This window comes from Antechinus flavipes, chromosome 1 (assembly GCF_016432865.1).
Source record: "Antechinus flavipes isolate AdamAnt ecotype Samford, QLD, Australia chromosome 1, AdamAnt_v2, whole genome shotgun sequence".
NCBI classification, from domain to species: Eukaryota; Metazoa; Chordata; class Mammalia; order Dasyuromorphia; family Dasyuridae; genus Antechinus; species Antechinus flavipes.
In genome coordinates this window covers 703,223,906-703,242,305 of record NC_067398.1, presented here as the reverse complement: position 1 = coordinate 703,242,305, position 18,400 = coordinate 703,223,906, and the positions used below count along the sequence as shown (strand labels likewise).

The 18,400-nt window shown below is 39.1% G+C and overlaps 1 protein-coding gene across 1 annotated transcript in view; it reads left to right on the top strand.

Moving 5' to 3' along the window:
* KSR2 (kinase suppressor of ras 2) overlaps positions 1-18,400 on the top strand; it is a 562,622-nt gene that overhangs the window by 395,469 nt on the left and 148,753 nt on the right. Inside the window, 1 exon segment of the mRNA XM_051972874.1 lies at positions 7,457-7,540. Within this exon segment, the coding sequence (XP_051828834.1) occupies positions 7,457-7,540 (84 nt within the window).

Sequence of the window (18,400 nt, the reverse complement as noted above, 5' to 3'; positions counted from 1 at the left end):
GACAGACTTTTATACATTAGAAACAATAATCAAAGAAATCAGTTAAAAGGAAATAATACAAAAAGCCTTTGTACAAACAAAACTAATGCAAACAAGATTAGAAGGGAAGCAACAAACTGGGAAAACATCTTCACAGTTAAAGGTTCTGATAAAGGCCTCATTTCTAAAATATATAGAGAACTGACTCAAATTTATAAGAAATCAAGCCATTCTCCAATTGATAAATGGTCAAAGGATATGAACAGACAATTTTCAGAGGATGAGATTGAAACTATTACCACTCATATGAAAGAGTGTTCCAAATCATTATTGATCAGAGAAATGCAAATTAAGACAACTCTGAGATACCACTACACACCTGTCAGATTGGCTAAGATGACAGGAAAAAATAATGATGAATGTTGGAGGGGATGCGGGAAAACTGGGACACTAATGCATTGTTGGTGGAGTTGTGAACGAATCCAACCATTCTGGAGAGCAATCTGGAATTATGCCCAAAAAATTATCAAATTGTGCATACCCTTTGATCCAGCAGTATTTCTATTGGGCTTATATCCCAAAGAAATACTAAAGAAGGGAAAGGGACCTGTATGTGCCAAAATGTTTGTAGCAGCCCTATTTGTAGTGGCTAGAAACTGGAAAATGAATGGATGCCCATCAATTGGAGAATGGCTGGGTAAATTGTGGTATATGAATGTTATGGAATATTATTGTTCTGTAAGAAATGACCAGCAGGATGAATACAGAGAGGACTGGCGAGACTTACATGAACTGATGCTAAGTGAAATGAGCAGAACCAGGAGATCATTATACACTTCGACAACGATATTGTATGAGGACATATTTTGATGGAAGTGGATTTCTTTGACAAAGAGAGCTAACTAAGTTTCAATTGATAAATGATGGACATAAGCAGCTACACCCAAAGAACGAACACTGGGAAACAAATGTGAACTATCTGCATTTTAGTTTTTCTTCCCGGGTTATTTATACCTTCTGAATCCAATTCTCCCTATGCAACAAGAGAACTGTTCGCTTCTGCAAACATATATTGCATCTAGGATATACTGCAACATATCCAACATATAAAGGACTGCTTGCCATCTAGGGGAGGGGGTGGAGGGAGGGAGGGGGAAAAAATCGGAAAAGAAATGAGTGCAAGGAATAATGTTGTCATTATAAAGTAATCATTAAAAAATAAATAAATTTAAAAAAAGGAAATAATACAAATTAAGTAATTTGATTTCTCTATTTTGATTTTTGATTTCCAATTGAAGAAAAAATTAGGGATTTTCCAAGTTGGGAGGAGAGTGAACAGGCCCAGTATCCTGAAATCAGAAAAGGAGGTGTCTCACTCCACCTGCCCCAAATGTCTATAAAGATTCAAAGGAACATGGAAACAATTAGTAATTGATCAGTATGTGCCGGTTTTCAGATAAGACATAGGAATTGCTTGAGATGACAGCGATGAGAAAACTTTCATCCTTCTTTGGACCTGAGTTTCTGATTAGAATATCCTGGGTCCTTAGTTATGGATCTCTAAGTAATAGGTAGAAATGGACCAGCTTCCCAGTCATGCAGGGTTAGGTTCAAACAAATCAATAAGGTTTTCTTCTACTTCTCACAATTGAGTAAATGTTTCTCACTAGTAATTGAATAGAAAGGGACTTAAGCTAGCTCTATAATTGAGTCACAAGAGGGAGTCAGTGTTATTTACTCAATTCCCACACTTAACAACTTGCTGTCCTAATGCCTTCAATTCCATAAATTATTCTGGGACTTGAAGGAGGGTCCATATTGAAACTAATAACAATACCTCTTCCCAGTTCTAACTTTGCAAAGTCTCTTAATTATCCTTGTTGTTAAGTCATTTTTTTCTAATCATATCCTATTCTCCATAACCCCATTTGGGTATTCTTGGCAAAGTAATGGAGTGGTTTTCCATTTCCTTCTCTAGGTCATTTTAGAATTGAGGAAACTGAGGTTTCCTCGAACAACAAATAGAGTTAAGTGACTACCCCCAAATCACATAGCCAGTGTGTGTCTTAGACATAATTTGAACTCATGAAGCTGAGTCTTTCTGGTTCCAAATCCAGGACTCTATCCACTGTGTCACCTAGCTGCTCCTAATCATCCTTAAAGCAAATGTTAATATGACCATTTGTCAGATCAGGAAAGTGAAATCATGGAGGTTAAGTGGGTTTGTTAGTTGTTGACAATACTTGAATTGGGTTCAAGTCTGAATTCTTTCCAGGCAGATTCTGAGAAATTATACTATAAACTCCATGAGAGCAGCAGCAATCTTTTGGCTCTTTTTGTATCCTTCAGTGCTTAGCCCAGTGGTTGGCATTTGTATTTAACAGACTGCTTAAATGAGATTTTGGGAGGGTATATCCTGTGCTGTGGAACTCCTGGTGTGTAAACACCCTCCATTAATAGAGAACAGCTCCTTGTTGTAGCTGCCTACTGTTTTGTTGGATTATATTACTTACGCAACACTCAACTTTTTCAGAGGAGCTAGAACCAATGGCTCAGAGATTCTATCAGATCTCTATACTCTATACTCTATACTCTATATAGTATGTATATATATAGTACAGAATGCAGGATAACCAAAAATTATGGGGAACATGAGATTTGAGTAATACCAATGGAATGGAATAGCATGTCCTAATTGCTGAGGCCATAAAGGCAAATGTAAAGCTAGTTGTTATCCTTAGGAAGCTTCCATTCTAGTAGAGGAAGACAACACATCTGGGAGAATGGTGGTCGGGAGTGGTATATTTGGAAGCATTGTTTTGATTGTTATTCCCAAAGCTATTGGGGTGGGGGGGAGAGATGAGGGCATCCATTTCACCATAGCATGAAAATGACTAAAAATAGTCAATAAGGATTTATTAAATACCCACCTTGTGCCAGGCATTTTGCTAAGAAGTGGGGATACAAAGAAAGCAAAAGACAGGCAGTGTACTCAAGGAGTTTATAATCTAATGGAGGAAGATGACATACAAAAGAGAATAGAAGAAGGAAATATCTGGAGGAGAGGCAAGACATAATGGAGAATAAGGTCTGGTGGGAAATGAAGAAAGTTGATTGACATGGCTTTCTTCCTTAAGTGGAGGGTCAAGGAGTAGAGGTCTCTGCCTTCCATTTAAAGGGAGAAAGTAGACCAGGGGCAAAGAGGGAATGTGATGGAGATTTACCAGTTAGATTCTCAGTGTCTAGGATCACGACTAGAACTCAGGTCTTCCTAAGTAGCTAAGTATCATAAAGAGTTTGGTATCTTCAACTGTGGCTCTTTTCAACAATGAGATGATTCAAGCCAAGTCTAATAGACTTGTGATGGAAAGTGTCATCTCATCCAGAGAAAGAATTATGGGGATTGAATGTGGATCAAAGCAGAGTATTTTTACTTTTTGTGGTTGTTTGCTTGCTTGTTTTTTTTTTTTTCTTTTTCACTTCCCCCTTTATGATCAAATTTTTTTTGTGCAGCATGATAAATGTGGAAATATGTTTAGAAGAACTGCACATTTTAACCTATACTGGATTACTTGATGTTTAGAGGAGGGAGGAGGAGGAAGGGGACTAGGGAGGAAGAAAAATTTGGAACACAAAGTTTTGCAAGGGTACATGTTGAATCCTATCTTTGCATGTGTTTTGAAAAATAAAAAGCTGTTATTATAAATAAAAGGAAGACTTAGGCTTAAATTCATAGCTGTGTGACCTTGGATAACGTCACATTTCACTTTCAGCAGCCTCAGTTTCCTTATCAGACTCAATGGCCTTAAAGAAGCTTTCCAGCTCATGAGACTAGATTCCCTATATCATACTCTTATCTATTGAGACAGCAAGAATAATTTTTAATTGATACCTTCTGGAATTTCCTATGCTCCTCTGGACCTTCTTGACATGATCTAACATAATGACCACTTATTTCCTCTTTGGAGATTCTATTGCTAATTTCAGGTCCATTTCCTTCTTCGCATCCTGTTCTGTAGCAACTCACCTTTCCAAGGGACAGTAAAAAACAGTTGATTACCAGAACATGGTGGGAAATTAGGAGCCACATAATCTCATGAAACAGTGAGGAGCAGTAGAGGGGGAAAAAAGAATTTGCAAAAAAGTTGGAGAAAGACCTGCAGTAGGAAGGAGGAAGAGGAGTTTTGGATTGTGTATCACAGCACTTTAGCACTGGAAGCATCCCAGGCAGCCATTTAATCTATATCTACAAAAGAATCCCTATCATAATATGGCCGGCTGTGTGTGTGTGTGTGTGGGGGGGGACATAATGCATAGAGCACTGAGACTGAAGTCAGAAAGACCCATAATCCTGAGTTCAAATTTTGCCTCAGATATTTACTAGCCATGTTACTTAACCATTTGTGTCAGTTTCATCTTCTGTAAAATGAGTTGGAGAAAGAAATGGGACTTTGGCCAAGAAAACAAAAAAAAATGGGGATACGGTCAAACATCACTATAACATATAACATATTTCATAACTTTCTAAGAATCTAACTTGAAGAGAAAATCACTAAAAATCCAGTGCAATCTCTAGAGACTGATCAACCCCTCACCTTTTAGAATTTGTGATCTAGGAGGAAAAAGGCTGTTTGAAGTGGAATATGCTGAAGAATGGGATGACTCTGGACAATTTATTAGGCATTGCTTTACTGAGTTAGTAGTTTTTTTCCCCCTGCGTTGGTCTCTGACCCAGGCCAAATTGGGGAGAGCTAGACATCCATTCCGAGTTTTCATGGGAAAAGGAGTTCAGGAGAGGATCTTCACCTCAAAACCAGAGTGCTCAAAAACCAGAGTGTTCCCCCCACCTTCTCCCTCATAGGCTCAGGCACCAATTGATATAATCACATCCAACTTTCATCTTAACTCAGATCCAGCTGAGATTAGATACAACTCCAGCTGATGCTGATAAAAATCAAAAAACTTCACTCTGACCTGGCAACCTTCAATAAATTTCCCATTTCCAGCCCTGCTGGCTGCAGCCTGTCTCCTGGAAAAGAAGCCTTCGCCCCAGGCAAATGGCGGAGAGATGGATACAACTAATTTAGCCCCTGCATCTTTTCGGCTCTAGAATTGCCTTCTTTCCCTCTGCCTTTCCCTTTCCCCCTCCCTTCCTGCATTAGTATCTAGGGAAGAAGGAGACTATCAGGAGAGAAGGTCAGATTGAGCTGGTAAGGACAACCTAGTAATGATGATAACAGCTACCAAGTGTTTATATAAGGAATGTAGAAGTGTTTATATTTGTGTGCAAGACACTTATTCAATCCTCACAAGGACTCTGGGAGGTAGATGCTGTTATTATCCTGATTTTAGAGATGAGGAAACTGAGGCAGGCAGAGGTGAAGTGACTTGTCAAGGATCACACTACTAGTAAATATCAAAGGCTAGATTTTCAGTCAGGTCTTCCCAACTCCAGATTCAGTGTTTTATCCACCCCCAGCTCCTATATACCCCAAGGGACTGATGTAGAAAAGATCTTGGTTCAAATCTCATTCTCCTGTGTGACTTTAAGCATGTCAATTTTCTCCTCTCTGCCTCAGTTTCTTTCCCTGAAAAAAGAGAAAGTTGGACAAGTTGATATCTAAGGATCCTTTCTAGCTTTGATTTATAGTTCAAGTTGGTATATAAGTTCATTAAGGTTTGGAAAATACTTTGCTCAGCTAGTCCTGTGAGGCTGGCCCTGCAGGTATTTTTTTTTTTTCATTTGACAGGAGGCCTTGCAAAGGTTAGCTCAATTTTTGGTGAGCATTGAACAGAATTGAACCTCTGTTTATTCTGTTTATACCATAAATTTGTCTACTTAATTACCTCTTGTTTCTCCCTTTATAATGTCAACTGATTTGAAGACAGAGACCTTTTTTGTTTTGTTATATTTTGTTTTTTTGTATCACCATTGCTAAACCCATAAAAGATGATTGTTTTGGGGCAGCTAGGTAGTGCTCTAGTGGATAGAGCATTGGCTCTGGAGTCAGGAGGAATAAGTTCAAATGTGGCCTCAGATACTTAACCCTTACTAGCTGTGTGACCCTAGTCAAGTCACTTAACCCCAAATGCCTCGTTCCTGCCTGAAAAAAAAGGGAAAGAAATGCTTGTATGCTTGTTTGTTGACTGAATGATCAATAGTAAGTGTCCTTTGACTACAAGTTCAGCATTGTAAGAATTATGAGAAGTGGAAGCGATTTTAGAGATCATCTAATCCCAAATTCCCATTCTATAGATGTGAAAACTAAAGTCAGAGAAGTTAAGTGCATAGTCCAAGGCCAGAAAGTATCAAAGCTAGGATTTTCACTTAAATCCAATAACACAGGCCTGGAATCAGAAAGACTCATGTTCCCTGAGTTCCAATCTGGCTTCAGAGATTTATTAGCTGGGTGCCCCTGGGCCTATCACTTCACCCTGTGTGCCTCAGTTTCCTCATCTGTCAATTGAACTGGAGAATGAAATGACAAACCATTCCAGTCTCTGTGAAGAAAACCCCAAATGGGATCACAGAGAATCAGACATGATGAAATGATTGAATAGTAGAAACCAATGACACTGAATTCAACCCTCTTGTTTCAGTGTCCTATCCCTTCTGCCTCTCTCTGCAGACTATAATGATCTTCACTCTTAGATTGAATTTCTCAGTTTTATAGAAGGTTTCCTCCATGGTTAGCTCATCCATTAATGTGTGGATGAGTCAGCCCTAATCGTCCCCTATCTTCTCCATGAAATTTTTAACATGCAGATCAGACCAACTCATGACATTTCTCTCCTATCATCAATGGCTCCCTATTACTAATGGAATAAAATAAGAAACCATCGGTTTGGTATTTAAAATCTTCCACAGTCTGGCTCCCTTTTGTCTTTCTAACCATATTTAATATCATCCCCTTTCATGCATTCTGTACCTAATAGAGTACACAGAGATTCTATCTTTGACTATCCTGTTGGTGGCTCTCCTCCTCCTACACTATGGGGGAGACTGGCAGACTGGCAGACTGCTGAAAGAAACTGGGGACAGTCAGTCAGATCATGAGTCAGATTGCTGGAAGAGACTGTGGAGCAGACTGGTTCAGACCGGCAGACTGAAGGAAACAATAAAGACTTTGGACTTTATTCCTGACTATTCTCATGGTGATTATTCTGTTGAGACCAAGGCGGGTCCCAAAGCCCTCCAGAAAGCTAGCCGGGACATTCCATAAATCCATCATGCTTTGATCCTAAATCCCTTCACTAATCTGAATTTCAGTTTTTATAGTATCTATAAAACAAAAGGGTTCATTCCTGAGTTCCTTTTGAGCTCCAGAACTGTCATCCCAACAGCGGGTTTCCACCTGAGAGTTCTTTGACTGAATCTCTGTTAGTTCTTTTTAGTTACTCTCAATTTTAAATCCATCTTTGAGGTTTGCTCGGTTCCCTTCTATTTGTTCCCTAACTCGGACTCTTTCTTTTTCAGATTTTCCACCAAGTACTGGATGTCTCAGACTTGCACCGTCTGTGGGAAAGGAATGTTGTTTGGACTGAAATGTAAAAACTGCAAGTAGGTATTCACAATTCAAAGTCTCTTGTCGTGTTCCCTGAAGTCATAAAGAGTGAGATCTTGACCTTGAAGACGGGTTTCCTGAAGTTTAGAGTCTCTGATCTTTCTGTTACCCAGTAGTAGAATCTCAGCTGAACTTGTGCACCCTGAGACCAAATATATGTATGTATAAAAAGGATGAGTGTGGTTGAAATGTCTCCCAAGTAACAAAGCACTTCTTGAATTGGAAGATTTTTAGTGTAACAATGTACTAAAAATAGACAGCAGAGTAGCATTTTACAGTCTCTGCTATAGCTGATTATAATGAGAGTGACATAGCCTTCCATCTTGGTTCTGTGAATGAGGTTAACTTAAGAAAAAGATTTTTTTTAAATTTCTCTTTCATAGAAATGAAAAACATAGAAGCTCCAGGGATTCTTTTTCCAACTCTCACTTCCACTGACAAGTCAGGTATATCTCCTCCCATTGAGTTCAAAGACATTTTCAGTACCATTGGCTTAAGCCCCCATCGGTGTGTTTCCTCTCTACAAAATTGTTAGTTGAGAGTTATTTAATCAGACAGGTTTCAATAGCTTTTACAAGGGAGGTATTTATCAAGGTGGCAAGGAGATATGAGAAAACATTTCTCTAGAATTGGGCAAGTTTAACCTATGTTGGATTACTTACTGTTTAGGGGAGGGGGGTAGAGGAAGGGAGGGAGAAAAAATTGGTTGAAAACTATCTTTGCATGTGTTTTGAAAATAAAAAGCTATTATTAAAAATTTAAAAACAAAACATTTGTATATAATATACTTTGTCACAAGGATATACAAATCCATAGGAAGGTAGGTTCATACTTAGAGTACAGATATGGCAAAGAGATTATTCACCGCTTCTAAGAGCTCTAAGTTCTTTTCTAGTATTTTTGAGGTTTCAGAAGTTCCCTTTAAGCATGATCAATCTGTAGCCCTTTTTCCTTGGTTACTGGCTGATCCAGGGACACTGTTTAGGATATGAGGGGAAGTTGGGAAGTCCAACATTCTGTTGACATAGAATCTGGAATATTTTCCTTTGATTAAAGATGGAGGGAAGGAAGGAAATTTTAGCTAAGCATGAAGATGCCTATCAGTCTAGTTCAAAGGCCTTTTCTAACTTAGTCTAAATCCTTTTGATAAATTGACTAGGTCACATTTTCATCTAGTTAAGGAGTTATCACTAAAAAGGAAATATTTTTGATTATAGCTCTACAGAAAAAAAAATCTTATATTTCAAGTTAGGAGTCATGAGTTCTAATTGAGTAGAATCAAAGATTTTAAACTAAAAGGGACTTGACTCGAGTCCAATCTTGCCTTTAATATATATTTCCTTCAGCTTCCTCGGCTGAAAATTAAAGGAGTTAGATTATATGGCCTCTTGCATCCCACCTTGTTTCAATAAAAAGGGTATAGCTTTGGCATGAGAGGATCTGAATTCAAATTCCACTTCTGCTACTTTCTACCCAAATGACCTTGGGCTCATCCCACAATATCCCTGAATCTTATTGTCATCATTTGTAAGAATAAAAGAACTGGACTAGATGGACTCTGAGGTTGGAGTTGTAAATTTTTGATCCCAAGAACAACTTCAAACTCATTTGCATTCCATTTACATGAAATAATTTGCATGTTATTTATATGACATGTTGGGAGGCAGTGTAGCGCCATGTTGAATTTGAGGTTAAGTCAAATCCTCGCTCTGCCATTTAATATCTCTGTTTGAGATAAGCCACTTTATGGTTCCAGGTCTGATCTGTGATTGGGAAGTCTGGATAACTCTAGATGCAACTCAAAAATCTATGTATCTGTAATCTTATTACCTGTGTGATTTTGGCCAAATCACTTAACTGTCTTGGGCCTCAATTTCTCTATCCATAAACTATAAAATGAACCTCTGAGCTATCTTTAATCCCTATGGTATTTCCTTAAGGACCATATGCAGAAACACCCTCTCCCATTGTACTTTTATTCTATTTCTTCCCTTTTCCGTTGTTTTCTCATACCACTCTGTGGTTCTCCTTCAATTGGTCCAACTATGGAAGCTTCAAAAAAGCACTGGTTGACCTCCCCTGGATGCTGAACAGTCAGTCAGAAGGGATGGCAGTGAGTCAGTAGGAGGAAAAACTTAACTTATCCCTTGTTCCTCTTCATTTTCACCTGTGGGGTGAAAATAAGATTGAAATTTCCTCTATCTCTCTTAGGAACCGAGCAAATTAATTAGCTGAAGTCTTAACTGCTTTAAGTACTCTGGGGGCAGATTGGGAGATAATTAAAAAGCTTAACATTACTGAAACTCCTTGTTCCCTGGGATCCTTGACCATCCTGGACCCTGCAGGTAAGGAGTCAGAGAGATTGTCCATGTCTTTTTTTGCCTATAAACCTGCATTAATCGGGTCCAGCCATAGACTTCTTAATTTCCTCCTGCACACATGACTGAGTCAAAAGTGGTTTTTGAAATCTGTGTCTAGTCACATCATGTACTTTTGGAAGGGGGAATGGCAACCTTCACATCCTCTCACCTGCAGAGAGGCTTCCTTTGAAGACAGGTAATTAGGTGGCAGGCAAGCAGCTGGGGAGAGGCAATGAGGCTGAAACTGGATTCCCAGAACCGCTAACTCAGGCTCCCTTCTCCCTTGTGTTGCAGAAGGAAATAGGCAAGTTTTAAGGAAAGGGAATGGTTGGAGGAGAAATGGAGGAAACCGAGACAGAAGAAGAAAAATTGTGTTACAGTGGGGGAAAAGGCTAGCTCTGGAATCAAGGGCTCTAGGACTACATTTTACCTCTGATGTTTATGGCATATATGACCTTAGTCAAGTCACTTAAGCTTTCCCCAGGCCTCAGTTTCCTTATCCATAAAATGGGAGCCTTCCAGTTGGAGATCTATGAGTTATGCTTATAACCCTATATATGGAAATAGTAGCAAGAGGAGAAAAAGGGAAGGCACTGAAGTATGTGTTGTCAATTGTCAATCAGTAAGTCTTTATTCGGCACCTATTGGATGTCAGTTACCGTGGATGTTAGGGATACGAAAACAATAAGACAGTATTTGTCCTACAGGAAATTAAAATGGGAGAGGAAGAGGGGAAGAAGAATATGCTATGTTCACAGATAAATAAATATAGGATACATACAAAATTAATATGAAGGGAAAACTAACTGGGTCTTGGTTTCCCCATCTGTACAATGGGAGAAAAATAACTGCAGTATCCTAGGCATAATGTGGTTGCAAGACTCTATGAGAACATCATATACATAAAGTACTCTGCTTTATGTATTTAAACTTTTATTCTATTTCTTCCCTTTTCCCTTGTTTTCTATTTAAATGGCTATTGGCCAACTGTTACTGTTATCCCTTCCATTTTTGGACAGTTCATATCATTGGAACATTTTCCCTTTAGAATGAGTCTCAATCTTCTTCTCCGTAACTCTATCAGTCATTCCTAGTTCTTCCCTCAGGCAATTTTTTGAATATTTAATCCCACTAATCTGTCTAACTGGACCCTGAAAATTGCCTGCATGGCTTAGGTATGCAGCTATATTCATTTATAGGCAAATTTTATGCAAAACACAAACACACGTATTGAAAAAATGTCCTCATATTACAGTAGTAGCAGCATAAAAATATTTATCACAAAACAAAATAAATCAATAAAGTTAGGATTTTTAAGAGCAGTTTTTTTGGTCTCTATGCCATTGTCTTGCTTCTTCTCTCCTCTTTCCCCTTTCTGTCTTTCTCTCTATCTGTTTCTCCCTCCCTTCTTTCCCTCTCTGTCTCTCTGTATTCCTGTCTCTCTCTTTCTGCCTTCTCTCTTCTCTTCTCCTCTTTCTACTTCTGTCTCTGCCTCTCTCTGTCGTTCTCGTTCTGTCTTTTCTTCTGTCTCCCCCTTTTGTCTCTCTGTCTCTTTTTCTTCCTGTTTTCTGCCTCTCCTTTTTGTCTTTACATTTTTCTCTTAGTGTTTTTATCTTTGTTTATCTTTCTGTCTGCACTTTTCTTTTTCTATGTTTCCTTTTCCTCTTCCTTTTCTTGATATTATTTTCCCTCTTTAACTGTCTCTCCTGTCCCTGTCTCTTCCCCTCCTTCTTCTCCACTTTTTCTCCCCTCTCCTTCTGAGAGAGATTTTGTCAATGATATAATTAGACCCAGTTCCTGACTTTTTTGAGTTTACAGTCTGACCATATTAATATAATAGTAGTAGCAACAACAGCAGCAGCTAATATTTATATAGTGTTTTAAGATTTGTATAGTACTTTATAAATGTTACCTTATTTGCTCTTTACCAATAATCCTGGGAGATAGGTGCCATTATTATTCTCATTTTAAGGATAAAGAAACTGAGGCAGACAGAGGTTAAGTAACTTGCCCATAGCTGATGTCTGAGTCTGGCTTCCTAATTCCACTAGATCTATCCACTGTACTGCCTCATTAGGCGATTAGTGAAAAAAATGAGGATCATAATGAATCTACATAGGAATAGGAATAGGGAGAGGGACTGTGCATATCTCTGGGAAGAGGAAACTCCTTCAACCAATGCAAGTCTGCAACTTAGACTTTTAGATAATTTCCCAGAACTTTCATTAAGAATTAAGTGACTTTTCTAAGGTCAGAGGCAGAAACTCATACATCAACATTTGTATTCATTACAAGCAGAAGTTGTTTTGTCTACCTGTAAAATAATAACAAAAAACCCATAAAAGAATGTTAGGAGAATCATTTCTTATCCCATCGCGGTTTCTTTCTAAGCTCCAATGAACAAAATAACAATGATAACTGATATGAATATTATACATTCAGATTTGTAAAGCGCTTCCCAGATATCATCTCATTAACTCCTCCACAATCTTAAGAGTTTTGGAAGGGGGGAATGGCAACCTTCACATCCTCTCACCTGCAGAGAGGCAGATATGCTATTCCCATTCTATAGATGAAGGAAAGAAGACTGAGAAAGGCAAGGAGATTGCCCAGGGTGTTCCAACTAGTAAGTGTCAACTGGGATTTGAGTTCTGGTTTTCCTGTTCTAAGCCCAAATCTTCATATTTCTTTTGTTATCTCCAATATATCCACAGAATCACATAATCTCACAATTGGGACCATATGGTTCAGTGCACACTCGAACAAGCATCCTCTCAACAGCACACCCAACAATTTCCAGTTCCAATTGATCTATCCACTGTACTAGCTCATTAGGCAATTAGAGAAAAAAAATGAGGCTCATAATCTATATAGGAATAGGGACAGGGACTGTGTACATCTCTGGGAAGAGCATCGTTGCTTAAGATGAGATTAAGATTGCAATAGAAGAGAACCCACTACTTCCCCAGCCAACTCTTTCCTTTTTGAGGCAACTCTCACTCTCAGCAATCCTGTGAGCATTAGAAACAGAATTGGAACTCAGGTCTTTTGACCCCTGAGCCGGAGCTAAAGAAGGGAGGTTAAATACATGCCTGCTTGGTGTCTGCTGAGCTGAGCTGAATCTTAATTCAATAGCCACTAGCCCATTCTGGGGCCTCACTCCCCCCCCCCACCAAGAAGCCAGCAAGCTTTCCCTTTTCATTCTGTCTAACCTCATTCCCTCCTGCTGCATTTTAAGTCCATCTCCTTCGGAATTATCATCAGCTGTCTTGTTGGATGTTTGAATGGCGAGATTAATGAATTAATAGGAAATTAGGGCTGGAAAGCAATTTACAGTTATCGAAACCTTGCCATTTCATGTAATAGGTCCTCTGATGTTTGGAGATGGGGTTTTAACTGCCCGTGGTAGAAGTGTCAGCACAATTCCTTGGGGTGTCTGATAACTGTATTTGCAGCTGTCTGAAGTTTTTTTTTTCCTTGATGACTTTGCTGGCCCTCAATCACTCTTTCCTTATCATCACCTTGCCCCTCCTCCATCTCTAAAGGACTCTCTAGTCTTCAGTCAAGTCTTTTTCATACAGAGTAGATTGCCAATCAAAATAACTGTTGAGAAATGGGTTGGAGGGAGGGGGTTGGACAAGATATAAGGGAGTGGTTGGCCATCTGCTGGAGTAGATGCTCCCCGCAGAACAATACAGGACGGGGCTTTCTGGTGCCCTTTGCTTTATGGAAATGATGCTCTCTCAGAACCATATTGCTCTTTTCTGGAGTTGGGGCAAGGGACCAGCCAGAAATGCAGCTAGGTTATTAACATTTAACCGTGTCCTATTTTTACCCATCATCCAGCTTGGAATGATCTCCTGTTTATAAGACATTCTGCCATGGGGCTTAGAACCTGCTCTGTGCCCTTTGGGAAAATGAATTAATTCAACAAACTCTATTAAGGACTTGCTATGTGCTGGGCTCTCTGCTAGGCAATAGGGAACCAGCAAAAACAAAAACACCACAAAATAATTATCCCCTGCCCTCAAAAGATTTAAAGGGAGATAGCCTACTGCAGTGGAAAGTGTGATGTCTTTGGAAATGTTGAACCTGGGTTTGAATCAAGCCAGTTTTATTACCTCTATGATGGCAAACAGGTCATTTAGCATCTTTCGGATTCAGTTCCTTGACTCTAAGCTGAGGGAGCCAAATTTGATAAGCTTTGGGGTCCATTTAACCTTAACCTACCCATGATCCCATGAACTATCTCCATTTGTCATTATGAAGTATAATTGTCCCAATTCCCAGAAAAGGAAACTGAATTTCAAAGACATAGGGTTTGCTCAAAGGCTAACTGGTTAAGTTGGGAAATGGAGCTTGAATCCAATGTTATCTAATTCAAGTCAGCCTTCACAGTTTCACAGAATTTTAGAGTTAAAATGACCACCATGGCCATTCAATTCAACTCTTAGCCCACACAATCCCCTATTCAATATGCTTAAAGACCTGCAAGGAGAGTAGGGGAAATCCACCTAGCACCTCCCTCAGTGGACAGCTCCTATTGTTAGGAAATCTTTTATTTCTTTTTTTCCTTCTGGACTACAAGTCTAAATCAGTCTCTTTAAACTATGTCTCCATTTTTTCTGATTGTGTCCCTGTAGGACAAGGTAGAACAATCTGTCAGAAGACAGTCTTTACAATACCTGTAGACAGTGGTCATCTCCCTCCCCTCAGCCTTTTCTTCTTCCATTCCCTTCAAAAGATTTAGTTCAGCACAATAAACATTTATAGAACACCTAGTATGTGCTGGGCATTGAAGATATAAAGTGGGCTGAGATTCTAGGGCTCTCTCCCACCCTTTTTTGGAAGCTTGCAAAATTTAAGTATTTTCTCATCTGATTCCTCTCTACCCTGCCTGAGTCAGAGATCCCAATTGTTAAACACTTAATTGAAATGGGGATAGAGGCTGGATGGCTGATTTCACTGGTAAAGGCAACTTTCTCTCTCAATGCAGATTGTCACCTTCTCTGCAATTCAGACTCTTGGCGACCTTCCTGGGAGCAATGAGAAGTTAAAGTACTTGCCCAAGGTCACACAGCCCATATGATCAGAAAGAGAATGTTCAGAGATAAACCCTGAGCGGAGCAGTGATTTCTAGGGAAGTCAATTTTCTGGTTACGGCTTAACTTGTCTGCAGAAAATGGGTTTTCTGCTTCTAATCCCCAGCCACTCTTAACACATTCTTAGAGCCTGGAAATTAACTGAGGTGGTGGGGCTGATCTTATCTGTTCCCTATTCCCTCCAAATATCAGGCTCAGGTTTTCTGGTAGAAAACTTTTTGCCTTAATGAATTACCAATGGTTTTCTTTCAGTCAAGCAGTTTTGCATCAGACCACAGTCATGGTGAATATTTTCATGAGGGCCCATGATGTCCTGATATTTTTCCAAGCACCTTTTGCATGCATGGATCTATGTCAGTTTCTATAGTACCTTGAGCCACCAGGCATAATAATAATGATGATGATTGTAGATGAAATAACAACAATAATAATATTTACATAGAATTTTCAAAGTGCTAAAAAAAAAAACCCGGGCTCTCCTCTAGTTTTTTTTTTTTTTGGAAGCTTGCAGAAATTTAAAGATTTTCTCAAGTCTGAGTCCTCTCTACCCTGCTTGAATCAGCTAGAAACAGTTAAGAGAGGCAGGACTAGAAATTGTTCATCTGATTTCATTGGTAGAAGCAACTCCCTCTCCAAGTTGCAATTCAGACCTTTAGACTTTTGCCCAAGGTCCCACAGCCTAAGTGGTCAGAAATAGACAGTTAAAAGATGAGTGATGTATATATCAACAAATCAATCCACAGACATCTATTAAACACTTACTGTGGGTCAGATGGGGCAGATAGGTAGAGGACTAAGACTCATATTCTTGAGTTCAAATCTGGCCTGAGACATATACTGATGGTGTGAGGATCATACAGTTAGTAAATGTCTGTGATTAGATTTGAACTCATAACTTCCCGACTCCAGATCAGAACATACTCTCTATTGAACTATACAGCCTCATTTGGAAGACTATAAGACATGACAATTGATTGGACTTCTGGGAAGAGTGAAAATGAGGAGCTAAGGATACTGGGATTGAGAGTCTAGGTGACTAGAGGAGTGGGAGTGCACAGGAAAATGATAAGAAAATATGGAAGAGGGAAGGGTTTGGCAGGAACGGCAATATAATGAGAATTGCATCCATCCATGCTTGCTTACTCTGTGGTACTCACTCTTTATCACTTAAAACAAAAAGAGGAGGGGGAAGACTAGTAATCTCAGGTCTCCTGCCCCTCAATCCAGAGTATTTTTCCTATTATTTCATAGTACTCATCCAATAGAAACACTTACTAAGCACTTACTGTATATCAGACACATTGCCAAGTTCTTGATATAGAGAAACAAAAAAAAATCCTAACTTCATGGAGCTTATATTCCATTTCATGGAGAAGGGGCAAAAAGAGCAATACCAAGGAAAATTTTTTCATCTGTAAAACGGGCACAATAATACTATGATTCAGGGTTGCTGGGAAGATAATGTATGAAAATATTTGGAAAGTGCTCTTCAAACCTTAAAGTGTAATAATAATAATAGCTAACATTTATATAACACTTACTATGTGTCAGAACTTCAAAAAAATATTATTTCACTTGATCCAACAATCTTGGGAAATAGACACTATTACTATTATCCTCATTCTCCAGATAAGGAAAGTGAGGTAAACAGAGGTTAGGTTATTTACCCAGGATCACACAGCTAGGTAATGTCTGATGTTGAATTCTTAAACTCAGGGATTGCTTCCTCCAGATCCAATACTCTCTGCACTCTGGAATCCCCTAGCTGCATCTGATGATGATAATTGATGATGAGGAGGAGGATGATTAGACATTTAGCTCCACGAATGACCAAATAAGAGTGGCCAATTAAGATTTCATATGGCAATTTCCATCCAGACTGCTATTTTCTTTCACAGACCATGAATCAGGGAAAGTCAAATGTGGGTCCTTTAGCAAATTAGAAGTTCCCTGAGGTCAGGGGCTATTTTTGTGTGTGTGTTTCCCAACTAGAACAGTGCTTACCACATGGAAATTGCTCAATAAACACTTATCAGATTGAGTTGAACTGAGTTGAGCTGCCATCACTGGACCTTACCATTTATCTCAAGCAAGATCTTAATAGGAAGTTTCAAATGCTATAATGATCGGAAAGAAGGGGAAGAAGTATTTGTGTGCTGTCTTTGTTATGCTTAAATTAGCTTGCAAAGGACTTTCCCCCCAAAAAAGTATAATCACAATTTAAGGATAAGCATCATTTCTTAAAATAGCTTAGATCAGGGGTCCTCAAACTTTTTAAATAGGGGGCCAGTTCACTGTCCCTCAGACTGTTGGAGGGCCGGACTATAGTAAAAACAAAAACTTTGTTTTGTGGGTCTTTAAATAAAGAAACTTCATAGCCCTGGGTGAGGGGGATAAATGTCTTCAGCTGCTATATCTGGCCCGTGGGCCATAGTATGAGGATGCCTGGTAGATAATACATAATGAGAGCATGAGATTGCTTAGTTATATGAAGATGGATGCTAATGCACTCTTACTTAGACTGTGCTGAGAGGAATCCTGTCTTCTTGTTGTTGTTGTTGTTGTTGTTGTTGTTGTTGTTGTTGTTGTTATTGTTGTTCTCCTCCTCCTCCTCCTCCTCCTTCTCCTCCTCCTCCTCCTCCTTCTCCTCCTCCTCCTCCTCCTCCTCCTCCTCTCCTCCTCCTCCTCTTCCTTCTTCTTCTTCTTCTTTCTTCTTCTTCTTCTTCTTCTTCTCCTCCTTTTTCTCCTCCTTCTTCTTCTCCTCCTCCTTCTTCTTCTTCACCTTCTATATTATCTTCCCAATTTTGAATCCCCCTTATCTTTTCCAATCTCTCTCTCTCCTTTTCTATCTCTCTATTTCTCTGTGTGTCTCTCTGTCTCTTTCATTTTTATCTGTCTGTCCATGAGCACATCAACCCCTCCCCCCAAATGCAAATTTCCTCAGGACAAGGATGATTTCATTTTTGTTTTCATTTTTCCAGCACTCAAAACAGTGTTTGACATAGAAAAATATTTATTGATTAATGATCAATTGTGGACAGTCCTGTGGATTGTTGAAGTAGGAGGGGATTCCAAAGCTCCCTAGATTTAAGGCTGGAAAGACCCAAAGAGACCAGGTAGTTCAACACCCCTTTTGGAACATAGGAGAAAACTGAGGCACAGAAAGATGAAATCTCTTATCTAAGGATGTAGAACACTAAAGCCAGGATTCAGATTCTCCTTTAGTTCAAAGCTAATGCTCTTTCTACCATTAATAGAGCAGAATATGAAGAGCATCATGGGCTCTACTGACATCTCCATTGTTATTGGTAACTTTGAGCTAGTCACAAGCATTAGCTTCAGGAAACTTTAAACAAGAAAATAGAACAAAATATTAAACATTCTGACAATGCCT